The following is a 19,362-nucleotide window of genomic DNA, read 5'->3' on the forward strand; positions in this document are numbered from 1 at the left end:
TGTGGCAGGCTGAAGTAAATCTTCATAGACAGAAATGTTGAAATTTTATATTTATTCTACACATTTTTACAACATTAGAAACCATTAGTAAATCAGAGGCTACTCAGAAGGTGAGATAACTCCTGGAAATTACTGGCTTTTAATGGCCAAAGGTATAGATGTGTGTGTCCATGTCAAAGGAAACAGCAGGATGTCTTCTTTTAAGAGATTTATTACAATCTTTGGCAAGCTAGGTAATGTTTGCTGTGGTCTGGAACAACATGGCACACAGCTATCTGAAATGCAGCCAATATTACATACAGATATTGTGTCATGGGACATGCAAAACTAAATTATATACAAAGAGGATAAAATTAAAGGAAAATAAATTAGCTCAAATATACCTACAAATGAGGCATAATGATGCAATATGTACATACAGCTAGCCTAAATAGCATGATTAGCACTCCAACAAGTTAATAACATTCATGCACAGCAGGAAACTTTTGGTGGACAAAATGAGACAAAGAAGGAGAGGAAGATTTTACAAGTAAACAAACCGTTGCATCACAGTCTGCACTATGGTGAGTTCAAAAACCGCCGAAAATAGTAGGACAAAATGATGTTCATCAAATACTCTCATCAGCGAAGCATACACACAAACATTTTAAACAGTGGTCTTTCTCACAATTTGGAAGGTTTGTGTCATGTTTGTCCTCAGACAAAAAACATTCTAAAAACAAAAACATTTTCCCCATCTTTTTCCATTTTCAATCCTTTTTTAAAAATGCTCCAGGAAGCCACTAGGGCGGCACTAAAGAGCTGCATGCAGCTCGAGAGCCGTGGGTTGCTGAGCCCCGGCCCAGCCCAATGGTGACCTTTAAATATTCCAACCTTCCCCTGCTAATATTTGTGGTTTTAGGTCGCACACCTAATTGGGAAAAAAATCATTAATTTTTTTTTACCCCAAATAATGAATTTGTACGACATTAATTAATTTGGGTGCATATTAATTGTGTGTCCATTAATCAAAACTGCAGAAACAAGTTCAACATCCTGAAAAATGTCCTACATCAAATATGGGAAAAAGTATTTTCTGATTTTTTAAATTATTGTTTAAATAAATAAATTAGATTTGCAATAAGTATTTATATAGAACATATTTATGTGAATTATGCATTGTTTAAACAGTTTGAGGTCATTCTGCACAGAACAGTGTTTTACACAGGACTGCAATATATTTGTGGTGGGTCTCCATGATGTCATTGACAAGTTGGACAATTGGCCATACCGTTTCTTTAAAAACTATAGAAACATACAGTATTGTAATTTAAGATTATTTGCTATCACGTTTTTGCCATCAGTGTTCACAATTCAGCTGCACAAGTCTTACCAAGAGATGGATGAGTGTTTTGAGGCTCTGCCTTCTTAGCAACATGACTCCCGCTAGTTGAGGAGTGGGATGCATGCTTGTGGAGGTGCTCTGTCCACTTCCACACCCCTCTGTTGACAGCAGTGGGACTGCACACTGACCGGGCTTTAAGAGGTGCGCTGCATGTTTGGATCTTTGCTCCTATGGCGATACTTGTTGCTTCTGACTGCTTGTATTTGATGATTGAGTAAATTCATGATGCAAAAAGCTTTTCCCGTCTTTCACTTTTAATGCGTACTGCATTGGAATTCGTCACACCTCTGGACCAAACCGAAAGCTTCTTACCGACGGATGAGAATGTGAACACATTTATCAGTATCTAGAGGGGTCTGAATACTCTCCAAATATAGTGAAGAGTCGCTAAGTTGGCACAATACTGATCCTACTGCTATAGTAGGGAAGGGATTTAAATGGCCCCACTGCTGGGTGGATCATACCTGGGAGGGAGATGGGGAAGTTAATCCATTTGCAATGCAGTCTGACGAAAATGATGGAAAATGGCACTCTACATAGCAACTGACTCTGTGGTCAAAGTTGGAACACATTGTAAGATATTTGACGCTCCGCTGCCATCTGGCGGCTAATAAAGAGAATTCCCGATTTGTCACATTTCATGTCTCAGTTAAATCCTGACGAATGGGTCCTCATGAATCCCCTTCCTACTGTATGTCTTCCTATTGTCTGACAGACCCAGCTGTTTATAAGCTGTGTTAAGAAGGAGAAAAAAATGCATGCATTAATGTTACTGGATGTCACAAGAGTAAAGAAACGTGTTGCAACAGAAAGTAATCAGATATTAGCAGAGAGTAAGCAAGTACATTAATAATTTTGATAAAGTAACAGGCTTGTAGGGATGCAATAGCCTCTGTGTTTTTTCCTGACCTAATGTACAGTATATTCCGCTCTACCCCGGTATTGAGCACTGTATAACGGATTAACCACAGAAACCTTGACTATAAAAATATGTGTGCATATATATGTATGTATATATGTGTGTGTCTGTACATATATATATGTATGTATATATATATATATATATATATATATATATATATATATGTGTGTGTGTGTGTGTATAAATGTATGTGAGTATACATGTGTGTATGTATACATATATATATATGTGTGTGTGTATATATATATATATATATACATATATATTTACACACATATATACACTTATATATATATATAAGTGTATATATGTGTGTAAATATATATTGTGATAAAGTCCTTTATTTTCCGTAATGCAACTTAAAACATGAAAATGCCATATATTCTTGATTCATTACACATCAAGTGAAATATTGCAAACCTTTTATTATTTTAATATTGCTGATTATGGCATACAGCTTAAGAAAACTCAAAAATCCTATCTCAAAAAATTTGAATATTTTCTCAGACCAAGTTTAAAAATAAGATTTATAACAGCAAAACAAAATCAAATATTTGAAAATGTGAATTATTGCCCTCAGTTCTTGGTTGGGAATCCTTTTGCATGGATTACTGCATCAATGCGGCGTGGCATGGAGGCAATCGGCCTGTGGCATTGCTGAGGTGTTATGGATGCCCAGGATGCTTCAATAGCGGCCTTCAGCTCATTTGCATTATTGGGTCTGGTGTCTTTCAGTTTCTTCTTCACAATACCCCACAAATTCTCTATGGGGTTTAGGTCAGGAGAGTTGGCAGGCCAATCGAGTACAGTAATGCCATGGTCAGTACACCAGTTACTGCTGGTTTTGGCACTGTGGGCAGGTGCCAGATCATGCTGGAAAATTAAAAAATCTCCATAGAGCTTTATACTATATATATATATATATATATATATATATATATATATATATATATATATATATATATATATATATATATATATATATATATATATATATATATGTGTGTGTGTGTGTATATATAGGCCATATTGCCCAACCCTCAACTTGATCTATACTGTCTGTGAGTAAGATTTAGAAGATAGGTGAAAAATCTGCTGGGAGAATCTGAAAAGTCCAAACCTGATATATTTGGTGCCCTGTAGAAAGCGTGTGCAGATGAGTAAGTCTGATATCTCTTTCTTAATTTATGATGAAATTATGTCGTTTTTCTGGTGGTGCTTTCAATGTCATTGGATTAATGTCACGGATATAGCTTTACAGTGTGGCGTTGTCGGTCTGGACCCCAGGGTGCAGAAATGCCAGGCAAGTGCAAAAAAGGAACCATTCTAAATGGGGGAAAAGCAGCTAATACAGAAAAAAAAGTTAAGATGATCAGCTGGGAAGTACACAAAGAGCAAACACTGGTATGAACTGCAAAGCAAAATGATCTATAAGAAGCATCCTGATAGTCAACCGGGGACAGGTGAAGGAGCCAGCGCTCAGAACAGAAGAATGTTAAAAAGTTCACGGAAAACTAAAAGTGCTGAACAGGAAAAAATATACAATCCAAGAACCTAAGAGAGAACTTAGTATTTGACAAGCTGTGACTTGATGTCGTAGCCTTCATTTCCGGATCTTCTTTTTTTGCTCTCTGAGTGATTAGTTGTTGTTTTAACCGGGGGCCGTTTATTTGAATAATTGACAAGTGACGGACGCCTGTCATGGCGAACATCATCCATCAGCGCGGTCACGTTTGAGCCTAATAGAATGTGACTCCTCTCTAAGTGTTGCATTCACTGACCAACTCCAGCTGATGGTGGCTTGCAAGGTGTAGGGACAGCACTTTTAAACACTGCTCCCCAGCCAACAAGAAAGATATTGTTTAAGGGCCCGATCGCTCCTGCGAGGACAGTAACAAGTAAAAAAGCAGCGTACAGCGGCGTTTAGTGCTGATGTTTGCGGAACGTGGAGATGTTGGCTAATGGTGCAGGTAAGTGCTGATTGTTGTTTGGGGGCAGAGCTCTTCGCCTTCATCCTCCTCCCCCTTGGAGAGGTTGTGTGTCAGATTAGTCCGTCTCCTCCAGGGCTTCCCATGCAACTTGGGCGGCAGTTTAGGTGTTGATATTCGAGTAGCTCTCTCTGTTGTGGATTTATAGCTGCACTATGACAGGGATTATTTCCACTCAGGGCTGAGGTGTATCTTTTTACAACCGAGTCGTTATTCAGCATCGCTTGCTCCGTCAAGATGAACACGCGAAAGTTGTCCCGGGTGGAGAGAATCTGGAAGGTGAGTGGTTAAATCTCTCATATTTGTCTTTTTTCCGTGTGTGTTCCGGAGCTTTTGAGTGACACTTTGAAGGAAGTGTCACCACGGCGTGATTATTATCATTGAGTTTTCAAATAGTGGTGCTGTAAAACGCACTCAGTTGCTGCCGAATGGAGTCTTCAAATCAGGTTCTTGCGCTCTAACTTGCTTGGGAACTTTACCGTCAACATTGCTCCGTGTGATAAATATGTCATTACAGTTTATGGCAGCCATTTTCCACTCAACTTGTCTGCTGTGCGCATGAATTAAAAAAAAAGATGTTGCTCGTTACCTCACTTGACTTGCACGGCTGAAAAAAAAAAAAGGACGTGGGTTCGTCGGAGAAATACCTTAATGCATTTTTCTTCCTAGACTGTGGTTAAGCAGCGTCTGCACCATAATGCACAGAGTGCCTCAGCAATCCCAACATGCTTTGTGAGCTTTTTTAGCTGAATGCATATTTAATGAGTCACCACTACCACACAGTGATGGAGCTGAAGAGTGCCAACATATCCACTTCAATTCCACTTTTTACCTAACAGAGCTGTGAAATGATTTTTAAAAATGTCATTAATCATCCATCCATGCATCTTCTAGGGCGGCTTGTTATCGCCGCCCTAGTGGCTCCTTGGATCGTTTTTAAAAAAGGATTGAAAATGGAAAAAGATGGGGAAAATATTTTTTTTTTTTTAGTATGTTTTTAGTTGGGCCGCATGGTGGTAGAGGGGTTAGTGCAGGGGTGTCAAACTCAATTAAGATCAGGGTGTCAGAATTAGTTGTTGATGAACCCCAAGATGCAGAGACTGAGGCAGGCATGGAATATGAAACCATGATTTAATTAAAACTAAACAAGAACAGACAAAAAGCACGCACGTGGGCGGAATAACAAACTAAGGGAGCTAGCACTGGAAGCTAGAAAACAAAAAGGAACTTTAGCATGTAAGCTAGTGGATAGCAAACAGAAAAACTGGAAATAACTAATGCCAACAGAAACAGCTTACCGCTACGACAACCAGGACAAAATGTAGCATGACAGGTAGTAGCTGTAAAAAAAGGCCACGACAGGTAGCACGATAAGAGTGATATGTGGCAACGACGATACAGGTCCGAATGACAATACAAATGACATTACAATGATCCAGCAACTGACACAACACAAAGCAGGTACATATAGGAGCGGGCTGATTGGCAACAGGTGTGGCCAGGTGCCAATCAGCTGCAGCTGAGAAGGAACACAGCACTCAGGGAACAAGACAGGAAGCTAACAAAATAAGAGCACTAGACAGGAACTAAAGACAGGAGATACTAAACACAGAGGAAACAGACAAATGCAGAGGAAAAAACTAAAACATGGACAAACTGTCAGGGGAAAGCCTGACACAGGGGCCACATGGAGAAAAATTGACTCCCAAGTGGGCCGGACTGGTGAAATCACGGCAATATAACTTAAAAATAAAGACAACTTCAGAATGTTTCCTTTGTTTAAAAATAAAACAATCACATTCTGGAAATATACAAATCATTATGTTGTTGGGGTTTTTTTTTTACACTTACATGTTGCGGTTAAAAGTATTCTATCTTTATCCGTCTGAATAAATGATGTGATAATGTTCATCAGTCAAATCATTGGTGTTAATTTTCAATCCAACAAGATGAAAAAAAATAATATCAAAATCAAATTACAGGATGTTTTTTATGTAGTTTGCTCATTTTCCTCGACTGGTGCACTAACCTGTGGTTTATATATATTTTTTTACATATGTAGCATCCTCTACAAAGATACAAAGAATTGCTATTGCGACATCTTGTGGACACATTTAGAACAGCAATTTCTTTCATTCAAAAATTTCGGCTAATTTTTATACTTGGCAAACTCATCCCGCGGGCCGGATAAAACCTGTTCGCAGGCCTAATCAGGCCCCACGGGCTGTACGTTTGACACCCCTGGGTTGGTGTGTCTGTCTCACAATACAAATGTCCTGAGTAGTCCTGGGTTCAATCCCGGGCTCGGGATCTTTCTGTGTGGAGTTTGCATGTTCTCCCCGTGACTGCGTGGGTTCCCTCCGGGTACTCCAGCTTCCTCCCACCTCCAAAGACATGCACCTGGGGATAGGTTGATTGGCAACACTTAATTGGCCCTAGTGTGTGAATGTTTTCTGTCTATCTGTGTTGGCCCTGCGATGACAACTTGTCCACGGTGTACCAAGCCTTCCGCCCGATTGTAGCTGAGATATGCACCAGCGCCCCCCGCGACCCCAAAGGGAATAAGTGGTAGAAAATGGATGGATGGATGGATGGATGTTTTTTGTTGGAGGACAAACATGACACAAACTTTCCCAATTGTGAGAAAGCTCACTGTTTAATATGTTTGTGTGTATGCTTCACTGATGAGAGTATTTGGTAAACATCGTTTTGCCCTTCTAATTTCAGTGGTTCTTGAACCCACCGTAGTGTGGACTATGACGCAACAGTTTGTTTACATGTAAAATCTTCCGCTCCTTCTTTGTCTCATTTTGTCCACCAAACGTTTTATGCTGTGCGTGAATGTACAAAAGTGCGCTTTGTTGATGTTATTGACTTATTGGAGTGCTAATCAGGCATATTTGGTCAGTGCATGACTGCAAGCTAACATGCTAGTAAGGCTAGGTGTATGTACATATTGCATCATTATGTCTCATTTGTAGGTATATTTGAGCTTATTTATTTTTCTTTACTTTAATCTTCTTTGTATATAACAAATTTTGGATGTCTCATGACACATTATCTGTATTTAATATTAGTTACATTTAAGATAGTTGTTTGTGGGCCATGTTGTTCCAGACCACAGCAAACATTAAATAGCTTGCCAATGATTGTAATAAATCCATTAAAAGAAGACATTTCTTTTTAGTTGGACACACATATCTATACCTTTGGTAAATAAAAGCCAGTAATTTCCAGGAGTTATCTCACTTTCTGAGTAGCCTCTGATTAATAATGGTTTCTAATGTTGTAAAAATGGGTAGAATAAATATTACATTTCAACATTTCTGTCAACAAAGATTTGCTTCAGTCTATGAAACATAGTCATTTTGATTATAGGTTTTTATAGCTAATATAAACACTTACGTCAAGTGTTGCCTTCATTATAAGACTTATATACGTCTTTTCATTTTTTGCAGCTCCAGACAGATTAGTTGTTTGTATTTTTGGTCCAATATGGCTCTTTCAACGTTTTTGGTTGCCGACCCCTGGCTTATCCGAAGTCGGGTCAGGGGGCAGCAGCTCCTTTGTCCAGCTCTTCCCGGGGGATCCCGAGGCATTCCCAGGCCAGCTGGGAGACACTGGTCTCCTACCTGTCGGGCGTGCCCTACACACCTCCCCAGGGAGGCGTTCGCGCGGCATTCTGACCAGACATTATGGAATTTGGAAAGTCATTATTAATAACAGGTGATTACTTGCTTGCATACCGTATTTTTTGGACTAACAGGTGCACTTAAAATCGACAATGCGCCTTCGGTGCGCCTTATGTACTTATTAATTGTGGTTGTGCTTAGCGACCTCAAAGCAATTTTATTTGGTACACAGTGTATTGAAAAGTGTGAGCGAGATATAGATACGTGTAGACTGCAGGTTGACTGACGCTTGTTCAATAAATGACGGAAGCAAGTACCTGTAAGCAAGCAACACCAAAACTTTGTTCCATTGAAAATATAGAACATTACACCTGTTAAAATGTTTCAGTACGACTTTGGTAAACTACAAAGCCGCTCTGTTTGATGGATTGTAGTCAGACATACTGTGCTTCAACATACGAGTGTTATTATGATGTGTATAATGACCCCAAAATGGCAGTTATTAGGAGACATATTATCTGGCGTTTTGTTTTGCCCTATTATGCAAAGCCTGGTGGTCCAAAAAATACGGCTATTAAAATGTGCTTTAAAAAAAAACACCCCAATATTTGTACACAAATGTAACTTTATTTTGTTAGATTTTCATCTGGGATTGTTTTTAAATGTTTTAGTTCAATGTGTGTCATTTATTTGCAAAAAAAAAAACTTGGTAGCCGTTTTATCTAAAGTTCTTTCAGGCTTTATTTTTAAATGAATTTTGCCAGGTAAGGTAAAAGAGCTTGTACGGTCAAATCCAAGTGGGTTCATGGTTAATGTGATATTTGTTGTGATAATTCACATGAGTCAACTAATTTATTTTGACAGCCCAAGTTTATATTGATCCTGAAGTGTCATTCACACAGCCCACTTGAATTCTTTATACAACAAAACCTTGATTTTTTTTCACATTTTTAATTAAAAGTTTCAATTTGTGCAGGCACCGCATCCTCCAGACTAGCGTCTGTGCACATTTAAATCCTCAATTTCTCTTCCATCATTTTCCTGGAAGCTACGCATGGACCCGGTTTGTGGAACATTTGCTCATTTCCTCGTTCTCTGCACTCATTAGGCGTATGCCAATGCATCTCCTTCACTGCTAGGAGCGCCACAAGCTGGATGCTGGTGCGCCAAAACCACTTTTTAAATACGTAATTTTAATTAATCTGCTAATCTACCACAGGCAATCACATTATTTTAATTAAACCATTCCTGGGTCAAACTGTTTAAACATTAAACACTGCAACTAACGACTATTTTGATAGTGGACTAATCATCGACTATCTTAACGATCAGTCGATTTATTGCATCATGAAGCGAACGCCTATTTAGTGCCCATCGGCTTCTAAATTCATTTTAAGATTTTTTTAGGCATGTGCTAACAGTAAAGAGGGCTACTTCATTCAGAAATTAGTATTTATACTATAACTGTGATTCTATTTAGCTTTTTACAAAAACATGAAATTTAAAAGCAAGGACAAGTATTTTTTCTGAATACAAATGATGGTGAAAATAGCAGTGATACAAATGCACAACAAGACACTAACTTCCTCAAAAAGAAACCAGTATTTTGTGATGTATTGATTGTCGATTAACTCCTGGCATTTTTAGCAATCTAAGACTCAATGTATAAACCCCAAAACCAGTGAAGTTGGCACGTTGTGTAACTCTTAAATAAAAACAGAATACAATGATTTGCAAACCCTGTTCAACCTATATTCAATTAAATAGACTGCAACGACAAGATACTACATGTTCGAACTGATAAACTTTGTTATTTTTTGCAAATATTAGCTGATGTGGACTTTGATGCCTGCAACATGTTTAAATAAAACTGGCACTAGTGGCAAAAAAGACTGCCAAAGTTGAGGAATGTCACTACAGCTGATCCTGATGTAGCAGCTGATACTTGAAGCATGAAATATGCATTAGGTTTGACGTCCGACTTTGACACATGGCTTCCAAAACTGCTTCCGCATCTCCTGCGAGGCTCTGATTGAGCGCTGACAGCGCACCAGGCAGATAGCACAGTCCAGTCTATATCACTGCCACATGCACCAGGTCACTTCTGCTGATAAGAATGTTTATATTCGTGTGCTGGACTATGTTCTCAGATGTGTACACAGGATTCCTTTTCAAATTGGTAATATCTGTGTTAAATTAAAAACCCTGTTTCCATGTGAGTTGGGAAATTGTGTTAGACTTAAATATAAACAGAATACAATGATTTGCAAATCCTTTTCAACCCATATTCAGTTGAAAGCACTACAAAGACAAGATATTTGATGTTCAAACTCAAACTTTATTTTTTTTTGCTAAAAATAACTAACTTAGAATTTCATGGCTGCAACATGTGCCAAAGTAGTTGAGAAAGGGCATGTTCACCACTGTGTTACATCACCTTTTCTTTTAACAACACTCAATAAATGTTTGGGAACTGAGGAAACTAATTGTTGAAGCTTTTAAAAGTGGAATTATTTCCCATTCTTGTTTTATATAGTCGTTCAACAGTCCGGGTTCACCGCTGTAGTATTTTACACTTAATAATGCGCCACACATTTTCGATGGGAGACTGGTCTGGACTGCAGGCAGGCTATGAAAGTACCCGCACTCTTTTTTTACAAAGCCACGCTGTCTTAACACGTACTGAATGTGGCTTGGCATTGTCTTGCTGAAATAAGCAGGGGCGTCCATGAAAAAGACGGCGCTTAGATGGCAGCATATGTTGTTCCAAAACCTGTATGTACCTTTCAGCTTTAATGCTGCCTTCACAGATGTGTAAGTTACCCATGCCTTGGGCACTAATGCACCCCCATACCATCACAGATGCTGGCTTTTGAGCTTTGCGTCGATAACAGTCTGGATGGTTCGCTTCGCCTTTGTTCCCTATGACACAATGTCCAATATTTCCAAAAACAATTTAAAATATGGACTTGTCAGACCACAGAACACTTTTCCACTTTGCATCAGTCCATCTTATATGATCTGGGGCCCAGAGAAGCCGGCGGCGTTTCTGGATGTTGTTGATAAATGGCTTTCGCTTTGCATAGTAGAGCTTTAACTTGCACTTACAGATGTAGCGACCAACTGTATTTTGTGACTGTGGTTTTCTGAAGTGTTCCTGAGCCCATGTGGTGATATTCTTTAGAGATTGATGTCGGTTTTTGATACAGTGCCGTCTGAAGGGATCAAAGGTCACAGTCATTCAATGTTGGTTTCCGGCCATGCCTCCTACATGGAGTGATTTCTCCAGATTCTCTGAACCTTTTGATGATATCATGGACTGTAGATGTTGAATTCCCTAAATGTCTTGCAATTGCACTTTGAGAAAAGTTGTTCTTAAACTGTTTGACTATTTGCTCACACAGTTTTGGACAAAGGGGTGTACCTCGCCCCATCCTTTCTTGTGAAAGTGCCACGATTAAGGTGCCATGATTGGGTATGAAAGCAGCTTCCATGAAATGCTCGGTCATTCACAAACAAGGATGAGACACGGGTCACCACTTTGTGAACAAATGCGTGAGCAAATTGTCCAACAGTTTAAGAACAACATTGCATAACGAGCTATGGCAAGGAATTTAGGGATTTTACCATCTGCTGTCCGTAATATCATCAAAAGGTTAAGAGAATCTGGAGAAATCACTGACTTAAACGGCAAGGCCGTGACATTCGATCCCTCAGGTTGTACCAACATCAGTGTGTAAAGGATATCACCACATGGGCTCAGAAACACCTCAGAAAACCACTGTCAGTAACTACAATCCGTCGCTACATCTGTAAGTGCAAGTTAAAACTCTACTATGCAAAGCCAAAGCCATTTATCAACAACATCCTGAAACACCACCGGCCTTGCTGGGCCCAAGCTCATCTAAGATGGACAGATGCAAAGTGAAAAAGTGTTCTGTGGTCTGACGAGTCCACATTCCAGTTTTTTTTTTTTGGAAGCTGTGGACGTCGTGTCCTCCAGACCAAAGAGGAAAAGTACCATCCGGATTGTTATAGGCACAAAGTTCAAAAGCCATCATCTGTGATGGTATGGGGGTGTATTAGTGCCCAAGGTATGGGTAACTTACACACCTGTGAAGGCACCATTAATGCTGAAAGGTCCATACAGGTTTTGGAGCAACATATGTTGCCATCCAAGCAACATTATCATAGACGCCCCTGCTTATTTCAGCAAGACAATGCCAAGCCACATGTTACAACAGCGTGGCTTTATAGTAAAAGGGTGTGGGTACTAGACTTGCCTGCCTATAGTTCAGACCTGTCTCCCATTGAAAATGAGTGGCGCATTATGAAGTGTCAAATACGACAACGGAGACACCTGACTGTTGAACAACTTAATCAGTACATCAAGCAAGAACGGGAAAGAATTCCACCTGAAAAGCTTCAAAAATTGATCTCCTCAGTTCCCAAACGTTTACTGAGTGTTGTTAAAAGAAAAGGCCATGTAACACAGTGGTAAAAATTCCCCCGTGCCAACGTTTTTGTAATGTGTTGCTGCCATTAAATTCTAAATTAATGATTATTCGCAAAAATTAAGTTTCTCAGTTCGGACATTAAATATCTTGTCTTTGCAGTTATTCAATTGAATATAAGTTGAAAAGGATTAGCTGAGATAGGCGCCAGCGCCCCCCGCGACCCCGAAAGGGAATAAGCGGTAGAAAATGGATGGATGGATGGATGGATTTGCAAATCATTGTTTTCTGTTTTTATTTACCATTTACACAAGGTGTCAACTTCACTGGTTTTGGGTTTTATATATATTTAATATGTGTGTGTGTATGTATGTATATATATATACAGTGTGTAAGTATATGTAGACATATATGTTTGTATGTATATGTAAGTATATGTATTTTTTAATATATTTTGTATATATATGTATGTGTATATATATATGTATGTATATGTAAGTATATGTATTTTTTAATATATTTTGTATATATATGTGTCATGCCCGGCCGGCTCTGCCGGTTAGTGTTTGGGGCACTTTGTATATATGTATGAGTGTACGTGTGAGTTTGTGTGTGTTAAATGCTTATAACAAGAGCTAGCAGGAGTAATTAAAGTTGCGCTAGATTGGAAGCTTTCTGTTCGCCGTGGGTGTCCTTGGAGACGTGGAGTAGTTTGACGATGAATACCTTTTCGATCCCTCGTGAATGAAGCGCCACTCGTTCACTTCCTTTCTCATTTGCCTTTAATCACTCCCCTTCGCATCGTCTCCCTGCTCCCTTGTGCTTTAAGAAGAATAGAATACTACTGAATTATTAATGATCTTCATCCTTGAATTTAATTAATTATCAAATTCTTTCAGCTCACTCTTGCGCACATTGCTATTAATTCTGTGTTCAATAGCGTTTCTGTGCAGAGCGCCATAATAACCTGCCAAAATACGGTATTTGAATATATTTTGTGTTGCATTTTAAGGGCCCTTTGAGCAGCTGGGTTGATGTGCTGTAAATGCATGCTGACTCATGCGGCTTGTCTATCTTTTAAAACATGCACCAGATGTCAGAGTGCTACTCTTAATGAACAACTTTATTGCCTCCTCATTGACTTTATTTTCCTTCTGTTGCGCTTCATTGTCAAACTCCTGTCCAGCCTATACTGCACTTTACTCTGCTTTAATGTGCACAGAATGATGCCTTTGCAAATTAACTTTAATAGAATGAACTGATGAGAGATGGTTTTTTTTTTAAAGAATTGTGCTGACTAAGAGCTGATTTGAAGTTATTTTGGAGTGCTGATACCCAAATATATTATGTTACACACCCTGCGTATACATTGTCATGAAAATGGACCTATGATGATTACATCGATATTTTTTATCATCACAAAATCTTTTTTCCTTTTTTTAAAATTCATATTATGTTTATAAAGTCAGGAAATACATTCCTGGACACGTGAAGACTTTGAATATGACCAATGTATGATCCTGTAACTACTTGGTATCAGATCGACACCTAAATTTGTGGTATCATCCAATATTAATGTCAAGTATCAAACAACAAAAGAATAAGTGATTATTACATTTTAACAGAAGTGTAGATAGAACATTTTGATGTATTAACACTAAATGAACAAGTGGAGTAATAATCCTTGTGTCATGCCTGTAAATCCGTTTTATGTTTGATCATGTTATGTTTTGTTTTTTGGACTCTTGTTTCACGTTTTGCACTTCCTGGTTTGTTTTTGGTTTCCATAATTACGCATTAGTTTCCACCAAGTCACGCCCCTGCCCTCAGCCCCACACCTGTTTCTTCATCACCATAGCCACTATTTAAGTCATTTCTTTTCTGTTCCCCGGCCTGGGAACTTTGCATTCTACTTCCTGCTTATGCTGTACTGCTTGCTACATGCTGCTCCTACCTTCATGCCATGCTATTCGGTTTTGTCCACGCCAAGTAAGTTCTTTTATTATTCAAGCCATTGTGCTAGTTTTGTTTATTGTTCATTATTCATGCCATCGAGCAAGTGTTTTTGTTTCATGTTTGTATTTTGTAGTCTAGTATTAGTACCTCCTTGTGAGTGCCCTTTGTTTCCTTATTTTTTTATTTAGGGTTTAATAAATCAATCATGTACCTGAATTCACGCCTGGCTCGTCCCAAATTCCCTCTGCATCGAAGAAGCAAAACAAATCCAAGTCACAGTCCTGACACCTTGTTGACAAAATAATAGAATCATACAGTAAATGACACAATATGTTACTGCATATGTCAGCAGACTAATTAGACAGCTTTGTTTGCTTACTACTAGAAGACAAGTTGTATAAGTTCACTATTTTATTTAAGGACACAATTGCAATAAGAAACATATGTTTAATGTACTCTAAGGACAGCCCTAGTTTGAATATATAATATATATCTTGAAGTTGTCACCGCTATTTTTTTTTCCAGACAAGGTGGAAAATAAACTTTTATAAACATGATATAGTTTCACTTGGTCACAACATTAAGTAGTAAGTACACCTGCACACTCTCCAATTGATTCAGACCTGCAGAAAAGCATTTGCCAATAGCAGCATGTTTGTCACTGCATGGCTCATGTCAGTGTTATGCACATGCCATCATGATCAGATGAAAATGTAACTTAATTTTACTTTTTTTCAGAGGGTGAGAGCTTGACTTAATGTCCGAATAAGAACATCCACCTTTTTGTGATGTCACAATGTAGCCAGACTGCAAAACCCTGCGAACAGAGGCATCCAAAAATGAGTACCAGCTCATGTCAAAATGCTTGAACCTTAAGGTTTTTACACGGCATTGTTTTGTTTGTTTGTTTGTTTTTTAAATAGGTCCTGTCCAGCCACTGATGCAAATCATATTGTTGATTTAGATGTCCATATCTGCGCTGGAGATTCACTTTAAAAAGGAGAAGTGTATGATATTTCTCTTGTTGCCTTATTTGTATTTGATTTTATTAAATGTTTAAATATATTTAAATATATTGTTTGAGCAGGAGTGTATAGAAAAGAAAGGGTCGGGAAAAAATAGTGGGGACAAGACAGAGAGAGACAATAACACAGAACAAATCAGCAAAATTATGTATGCAAATGGATAGGCTCCACCCCGTAACCCCGAGAGGGAAAAGGGGTAGAAAAATGGATGGATTGTTGTGGATGCTTTGGTATTGTTGAACACAAGTATCCATCTTTGTAACAAGATTTGTAAGTCAGGAAAGACAAAATGTAGGTTGAAAGTTGAAAGTGGGCAAAAAAAGAAACCTAAAAAGAAAATTGAGTGTGCAAACCAGGACATTCAAATGTAAAAGTAATGGCAAAAAAATAAAAGCAGTGTCAGTAAAAAATGGACATAACATAACAAAATATAAACAATAATCACATAAAGTCAACATTTGTTTATTGCAAATACATCAATATATGGTCCATTCCACTAAATTGGTGCCATTTGCATGATGGAATTATTTCAAAATAGACTTTAGAGATGTGAAACAATATACATTTATATATATATATATATGTATATATGTGTGTATGTATATATATATATATATATATATATATATATATATATATATATATATATATGTATGTGTATATATATGTATGTGTATATATATATATATATATAAACATACATATATATATATACATATATATGTATGTGTGTATATATATATATATATATACACATACATATATATATACATATATATGTATGTGTATATATGTATATATATATATATATATACATATATATATAATGTGTGTGTATATATATATATATATATATATATATACTATGTATGTATGTATATATATATATATGTGTGTATATATATATATATATATAAAACATGTATGTGTATATATATAAAATATGTACGTGTATGTATATATATATATATATATATATATATGTATATATATATATCAAATTAGTATTGTTATTTTTAGTAACATTTTGGGACAATTCTAACTCAAGGAGTTTGGGGGTTAGTGGTGGTCGAACAGTTAAGAAATAGAGGTATTGTTTTACATTATTTGGCAACAATGTCATGACCTATCACGCAGGTCTAACTTCATCGCTAAAACATCCTACCCCGTCAGACCTACACTGTCTCAATGTCCATTTCTCTGACTATGCAATTGTTGATGACTGAAGTACTGATTTCAACCAAACCTAACCCCCCAGATTGTAAATAATGTACAAACCCCGTTTCCATATGAGTTGGGAAATTGTGTTAGATGTAAATACAAACGGAATACAATGATTTGCTTGTCCTTTTCAACCCATATTCAGTTGAATATGCCACAAAGACAACATATTTGATGTTAAAACCGATCAACATTTTTTGTGTGTGCAAATAATCATTCACTTTAGAATTTGATGCCAGCAACACGTGACAAAAAAGTTGGGAAAGGTGGGAATAAATACTGATAAAGTAGAGGAATGCTCATCAAACACTTATTTGGAAAATACCACAGGTGTGCAGGCTAATTGGGAACAGGTGGGTGCCATGATTGGGTATAAAAACAGCTTCCCACAAAATGTTCAGTTTAAGAAAAACGTTTCTCAAAGTGCAATTGCTAGAAATTTGGGGATTTCAACATCTACCGTCCATAATATCATCAAAGGGTTCGGAGAAGCTGTAGAAATCACTTCACGTAAGCGGCATGGCCGGAAACCAACATTGAATGACCCTGACCTTTGATCTCTCAGACGGCACTGTATCAAAAACCGACATCAATCTCTAAAGGATATCACCACATAGGCTCAGGAACACTTCAGACAACCACTGTCACTAAATACAGTTCATCGCTACGTCTGTAAGTGCAAGTTAAAGCTCTACTATGCAAAGCGAAAGCAATTTATCAACAACATCCAGAAACGCCGTCAACTTCACATTTCAAATTATTTTTGGAAATATTCGACATCGTTTCATTCGGACCAAAGGGGAAGCGAACCATCCAGACTGTTATCGATGCAAAGTTCAAAAGGCAGCATCAGTGATGGTATGGGGGTGCATTATTGCCCAAGGCATGGGTAACTTACACATCTGTGAAGGCACCATTAATGCTGAAAGGTACATACAGGTTTTGGAACAACATATACTGTCATCTAAGCGCTGTCTTTTTCATGGACGCCCCTGCTTATTTCAGCAAGACAATGCCAAGCCACATTCAGTGTGTGTTACAACAGCGTGGCTTTGTAAAAAAAAGAGTGTGGGTACTTTCCTGGCCCGCCTGCAGTCCAGACCTGTCTCCCATCGAAAATGTGTGGCACATTATGAACCTTAAATTACGACAGCGGAGACCCCGGACTGTTGAACGATTGAAGCTCTGCATAAAACAAGAATGGGAAAGAATTCCACTTTCAAACCTTCAACAATTATTTTCCTCAGTTCCCAAACGTTTATTGAGTGTTGTTGAAAGAAAAGGTGATGTAACACAGTGGTGAACATACCCTTTCCCAACTACTTTGGCACATGTTGCAGCCATGAAATTCTAATTTCATTTTTATTTGCAAAAAAAAAAATAAAGTTTATGAGTTTGAACATCAAATATCTTGTCTTTGTAGTGCATTCAATTGAATATGGGTTGAAAATAATTTTCAAATCATTGTATTCTGTTTTTATTTACCATTTACACAATTTCCCAACTCATATGGAAACGGGGTTTGTAAATAATTCAATATATATATTCTGATGATTAACTTGGGCAGTATAGCTCGGTTGGTAGAGCGGCTGTGCCAGCAATTTGAGGGTTGCAGGTTCGTTCCCGGATTCCGCCATCCTTGTCACTGCCGTTGTGTCCTTGGGCAAGACACTTTACCCACCTGCTCCCAGTGCCACCCTCACTAGTTTAAATGTAACTTAGATATTGGGTTTCGCTATGTAAAGCGCTTTGAGTCACTAGAGAAAAAGCGCTATATAAATATAATTCATTTCACATTTAATTTTATTGTGTGATGACTGTATAATGCTGATAGTATATATTTGTACCATGAATTGATTAACCTCGACCCCGACTTAAACAAGTTGAAAACCTTATTCGAGTGTTCCCATTTAGTGGTCAATTGTACGGAATATGTACTGCACTGTGCAATCTACTAATTAAAGTTTCAATCAATCAATCAGTCAATCAATCAATCAATCAAATCTTGTTTCCTTATAGCTGAGTGGCATATGACTTCATATCCGCTATTCCTCTTTGGTACTTAATTCACAAGATGGTGAAGCAGCGTTAGCGTAGCATTAAAACAAGTGAGTGTAGATTTTGATCAGAAAACGGCGTATTGCTGTTGTGTTCTTGGGTGTTCCTGTCGTTCAAATAGAGAGATAGAAAATAGCTTTTATAGAGTTCTGAAGTAAGTGGTTCATAAAGGTAACAAAGTCAGGGAAAAAACTAAAGTGTTTCGAAGGAAATGGCTCTTAAAAATTTTACTTTCATTATCTTGTGGAATACAACCGAAACCTGCATGTCTGCAGTGATCATTTTGTAAAATGTTTGTTTGAACATTTGATTTGTTTGAGAAACTTTCAGTTTTTTCTCTGCTATATTATTAGTTTTTGAGAGCTAAGCTAAATGTAAGAAAAGCACAAGAGAGTTTGTGTTTTTTTGTGGTTGCAATGCCTAAATATAACGACGAAAACCTGGTTGTACAAATAAACTAACGTCATGTTAAGTCCTAGTAATAAATATTGTGATTATTGGTCCAATCTACCGAATTTTCTTTCTCGGTTTTCTTAACAGAAATTAAAAGCTTAGTTGTTGTTGTGAAAGAAAGCCAAGTGCTACATTCGACACGGGTGACCACATTAGAGCTTCTTTGGTAATAATTGTTAGCATCAAGAAAATATCCATAATAATATTAATAAAGTGGATGAATAGATTTCTGGTAGGCTCAACGGCGTATATCTAATCTTGATATAGCT

General features: G+C 37.7%; 1 protein-coding gene across 4 annotated transcripts in view; it reads left to right on the top strand.

Annotated features, from left to right (window-relative positions):
• Positions 1-19,362, top strand: part of LOC133568424 (dipeptidyl aminopeptidase-like protein 6) — a 287,193-nt gene that overhangs the window by 120,639 nt on the left and 147,192 nt on the right. The window contains exon 1 of one of the 4 annotated variants that reach the window (XM_061920340.1): positions 4,370-4,573. The exons of the other annotated variants lie outside the window; for them this stretch is intronic. Within the exon in view, the coding sequence (XP_061776324.1) occupies positions 4,532-4,573 (42 nt within the window). The 5' untranslated portion in view covers positions 4,370-4,531. Of the gene's footprint in view, positions 1-4,369; positions 4,574-19,362 lie in introns of those variants that run through there. 4 annotated transcript variants of the gene reach the window in all.

This window comes from Nerophis ophidion, linkage group LG14 (genome assembly GCF_033978795.1).
Source record: "Nerophis ophidion isolate RoL-2023_Sa linkage group LG14, RoL_Noph_v1.0, whole genome shotgun sequence".
In the NCBI taxonomy this organism is placed as follows: domain Eukaryota; kingdom Metazoa; phylum Chordata; class Actinopteri; order Syngnathiformes; family Syngnathidae; genus Nerophis; species Nerophis ophidion.